The 3,941-nt window shown below is 43.4% G+C and overlaps 1 protein-coding gene across 1 annotated transcript; it reads left to right on the forward strand.

The window, feature by feature from the left end:
• The first annotated feature begins 403 nt into the window (after positions 1-403).
• LOC145766782 (uncharacterized) lies at positions 404-1,619 on the forward strand. Its single transcript, XM_082578489.1, has 2 exons — positions 404-1,039; positions 1,467-1,619. Exons 1-2 carry the CDS (start codon positions 788-790, stop codon positions 1,617-1,619), a joined length of 405 nt encoding a protein of 134 aa, XP_082434615.1. The 5' UTR covers positions 404-787.
• The last annotated feature ends 2,322 nt before the right edge of the window (positions 1,620-3,941 follow it).

The following is a 3,941-nucleotide window of genomic DNA, read 5'->3' on the forward strand; positions in this document are numbered from 1 at the left end:
TGGGTGTCGCCTTTGGCGAAGACGCCGTCGGTCTTTGCCCGTCGGCCGTCAACCCCCACCCCCTTTCAAAATTCATGGCTACGCCACTGACTGTTTTTATGATAAACTAGTCTAATGTAAACGTTGTATTAGGCCCACGATTAATGTTCTTGCGTAAATATACCCACATTGTGTACAAACGTCGTTTTCGTACATGATACGGAAGGTAAAAGTTGGGCCCCCTCTAGAATAATTTTTGCCCCCCCTGCTGCTCCAAGCTAGTTACGGGCCTGAACTAAACATATCAGCAAATAAAAGGATTTAGTTTGCTTTTGGAAGTAGATTCCTCCCTATTTTTTATTTTAGTTGCATCTTTGAGTATGTGCTCAACTTTGAATTATTACATCGTTGTGTTGCAAAAATGTTGAACTGTCAAAGAAAATGTTATAGTCGTCATTTTATTTACGTTGAATATATGTAACTCGTGACCAGCGTCACTACATAATCACAGTTCAGCGTTTTCTGGTACAGACGTTGGAATTGATTACCACCGCACTGCGCGTGTAATCAATTGAGCGTTCTGTACCACGTTCCTTAGTTGATTGTTTTGCGTTTCTTTCTTACTATATATTGCGTTGATTTTATACACTGAATCAGTAAGTAACAAGAGGTAAATGGTTTTCTCACTTGGTTGGCTATCGCTACAATTATTATTGTTTATTTTATATTAAACGTCTGGAAATACAACAGACATTTAACTGGCGTCGTCGGCAGGATCTTTACAGAATTTCTACAGGATTTTAGAAACATGGAGAAGCTGATCGAAGTCCTGCAACAACAAATTGCCAACCAAGAACGCCAGACGAAGGAGCAAATTGCCAGACAAGAAGAACGTCACCAAGAACAAGTACAACGTCACCAAGAACAAGTACAACGTCACCAAGAACAAGAACAACGTCATCAAGATCAAATTGCCAACCAAGAAAAGCGCCACCTTGAACAACTACGAGAAATACGAGCCCAAACTTCAAGACCACAACCAACAACAATACAACAACAGGTATCTTTACCTAAGTTCGTAACGTTCGATGCCACCACTGAACTGTGGGCAGACTATTGGAAGAGGTTTAACACCTTTGTAGCAGCACATTCAGTCGCACAAGACAAAATGCCGCAGGTTTTTCTCACCAATCAATCACCTACAATCTACAAAATGTTAACAAATTTGGCTGCGCAGGAAACAAACCCAAAAGAAGTCAACGATCTCACCATGACGGAAATTACAAATTACATGGCTCAACAATTCGACCCAAAACGCTTCATCGTGAGGGAGCGATTCCGTTTCTGGAGCGAAATGAAGCGCAAGCCCGGTGAAACAGCTCAAGAACTAGCCATCCACATACGCCAGGCAGCTGCCACCTGTGACCTCTCGTCCATTTCAAATCCATTGGACGAAGCTTTACGTACTCGTTTTATTTGTTCAATAGGTAACGAGGCGGTGCTTAAGGCGTTATTCAAAATCAGAGCTGATGAACTTACTTTCAAACGTGCGGTGGAGGTTGCATCAGAAACCGAAGAGGCAGCCAAGGTGGCCAAAGAAACTGTTTACGGCACTCCACCAGCACCAGTTGCGAAAGTAAGGACCATCAGTAAACCTCCAAAAAACTAGGCAACTTACAGGTACTTTCTTTTCTTCTAAAAATAAAGAATGCTATCGCTGTGGTAATTCCAACCACAACGCCAATGACTGTAGGTTTAAGAAAGCCACTTGCCATTTCTGCAATATTACGGGACACTTACAGAGTGTTTGTCGAAAGAAAGCTAGACAGTTCAAACCTTCTAAGGTAATTTGTATCGAGGAAATTAACATGCTTTCTAGTTCTTGCAGAAAACCTCGAAATTCAAAATTGGAAGTACCGATCTCCATTAATTCGGTAACCACACACTTAGAACTGGACACTGCTACAAATGGAAATTTCCTTTCCAGCGACGTCTGGACTCGGGTAGGCGCACCTCAATTGCAAGCACCAGTGTCGCAGTTCCAATCTGCTACCAAGCATCTAGTACCAATCACGGGTTCTTTCACGGCCCAGGTAACTTGTCCTTCTACGGGAAGGTCAGATAATATTTCTTTTGTAGTCACGACAGTCAAAGGACTAAACTTGCTAGGTTGTGATGCAATCTCGTCTTTAGGAATTTCTATCGATAAATTCCTTCTGTCTAACTGTTCTACTTTACAGAGCATCCAGTCATACGACAAGCCTGATAAGAGTCTGGAGAAAGCATGCTCCCTCTTATGTGACGAGTTCAAAGATGTTTTTAAGCCTGAACTCGGGTGCTTACGAGATTATGAACTAGACATAGATTTTAAGTCTGATGCTAAACCTGTTTTTCTCAAACCTAGGCCTGTACCTTTCGCGCTAAAGGAGGACTTAGCACAAGCCTATGATTCGGGCATTGCACGTGGTGTATGGACACCAGTTCAGTTTTGCGATTGGGGCACACCGGTTGTTCCAGTTCGTAAGCGTTCAAATTCTTCAGAAGCGAAGGCCAAGTTACGCATATGTGGCGATTATTCAGTCACGGTGAACCCTTCCCTGGAGACCCATCGTCACCCGTTACCCTTACCAGAAGACTTAATGCAAAAGTTGGGTGGTGGGTACGGTTTCAGCAAGATAGACTTGGCTGATGCCTACAATCAGATTCGACTTGGTCCTGACAGTCGAAAACGACTTGCATTAAGCACTCACCGTGGCGTACTTTTACAAAATGTTTTACCTTTTGGCATATCTTCTGCTCCAGGTTATTTTCAGAAGATCATGGACGACCTTACAGCCGACCTTCCAGGGGTTGCAGTCTACCTAGACGACATTCTTGTCAGTGGCACTACTGCTGAGGAGCATCTCCAGAATCTTAGACGGCTCCTCGATCGACTTCACTCAAAAGGCCTGAGGTGTAGGAAAGACAAGTGTAAGTTTGCACAACCTCAGGTAGAGTATCTCGGACACATTTTGTCCAGGCAGGGCATCTCCAAAGGTCCCAAGGTAAACGCCGTACTGGAGATGTCTGCCCCCACTGACGTATCTTCTCTTCGTTCGTTTTTAGGTTCCTTACAATTTTATTCGAAGTTTCTACCGTTGAACGCTTCTACTGTAGCAGAACCACTATACCATCTCAAGAAAAAGGACATTCCTTGGAGATGGGGAAAACAAGAGGAAAACTCTTTTGCTCAGCTGAAGCATCATCTATCTACTGATGAGGTTCTTACACATTTCAATGCGTCACTTCCGGTAGGTATCGCATGTGATGCTTCTAGTGTGGGCATTGGTGCTACTTTGTTTCACCGTTACCCAGATGGCACAGAACGGCCTATAGCAAACGTTTCAAAAGTATTAACAGCCTCTCAGAGAAACTATAGTCAAATTCAGAAAGAGGCTTTGTCGATAATTTTTGCGCTAAAGAAATTCTATCAATATCTTTTTGGTAGATCATTCATTTTGGTCACAGATCATAAACCATTGCTTAGTCATTTTGGCCCGACTAAATCGACACCTTCTTTGGCAGCAAATCGTTTGGCTCGTTGGGCACTCTTTTTGTCGCAATTTACATACACTATTGAGTACAGGAAGACGAAGGAACATCAAAACGCTGATGCTTTGAGTCGCTTACCAGCAGGAGGGGATAAAGTCTTCGATGAAGAGGAAAGTGCGGATGACATTGATATCGTCTGCGCTATCGATGCTTTGGATTTGCAGGTCCAGACCCCAAATGCTGCATCACTACGTAAAGAATCTTCTAAAGATCCTATCATTTCCACGGTAATGCGTTTCATTCATGAAGGATGGCCGGCCAAGTCTTCTCCACAAGACCCGGTCGAACCGTTCCGTAAGTACGCAGACTCTCTTTCTACTTGTTACGGATGTCTACTTTACGGTTCCAGAGTGGTCATCCCGTCCAAACTT

The sequence above is a fragment of the Aplidium turbinatum genome, chromosome 3 (assembly GCF_918807975.1).
Source record: "Aplidium turbinatum chromosome 3, kaAplTurb1.1, whole genome shotgun sequence".
Lineage (NCBI taxonomy): Eukaryota > Metazoa > Chordata > Ascidiacea > Aplousobranchia > Polyclinidae > Aplidium > Aplidium turbinatum.

Bases quoted from the DNA above. Each gene is read 5' to 3' on its own strand.
- LOC145766782 (XM_082578489.1), top strand. From the start codon at position 788: ATGGAGAAGCTGATCGAAGTCCTGCAACAACAAATTGCCAACCAAGAA. The intron at 1,040-1,466 runs GTATCTTTACCT...TTTGTTCAATAG, and splicing joins CAACAACAATACAACAACAG to GTAACGAGGCGGTGCTTAAG.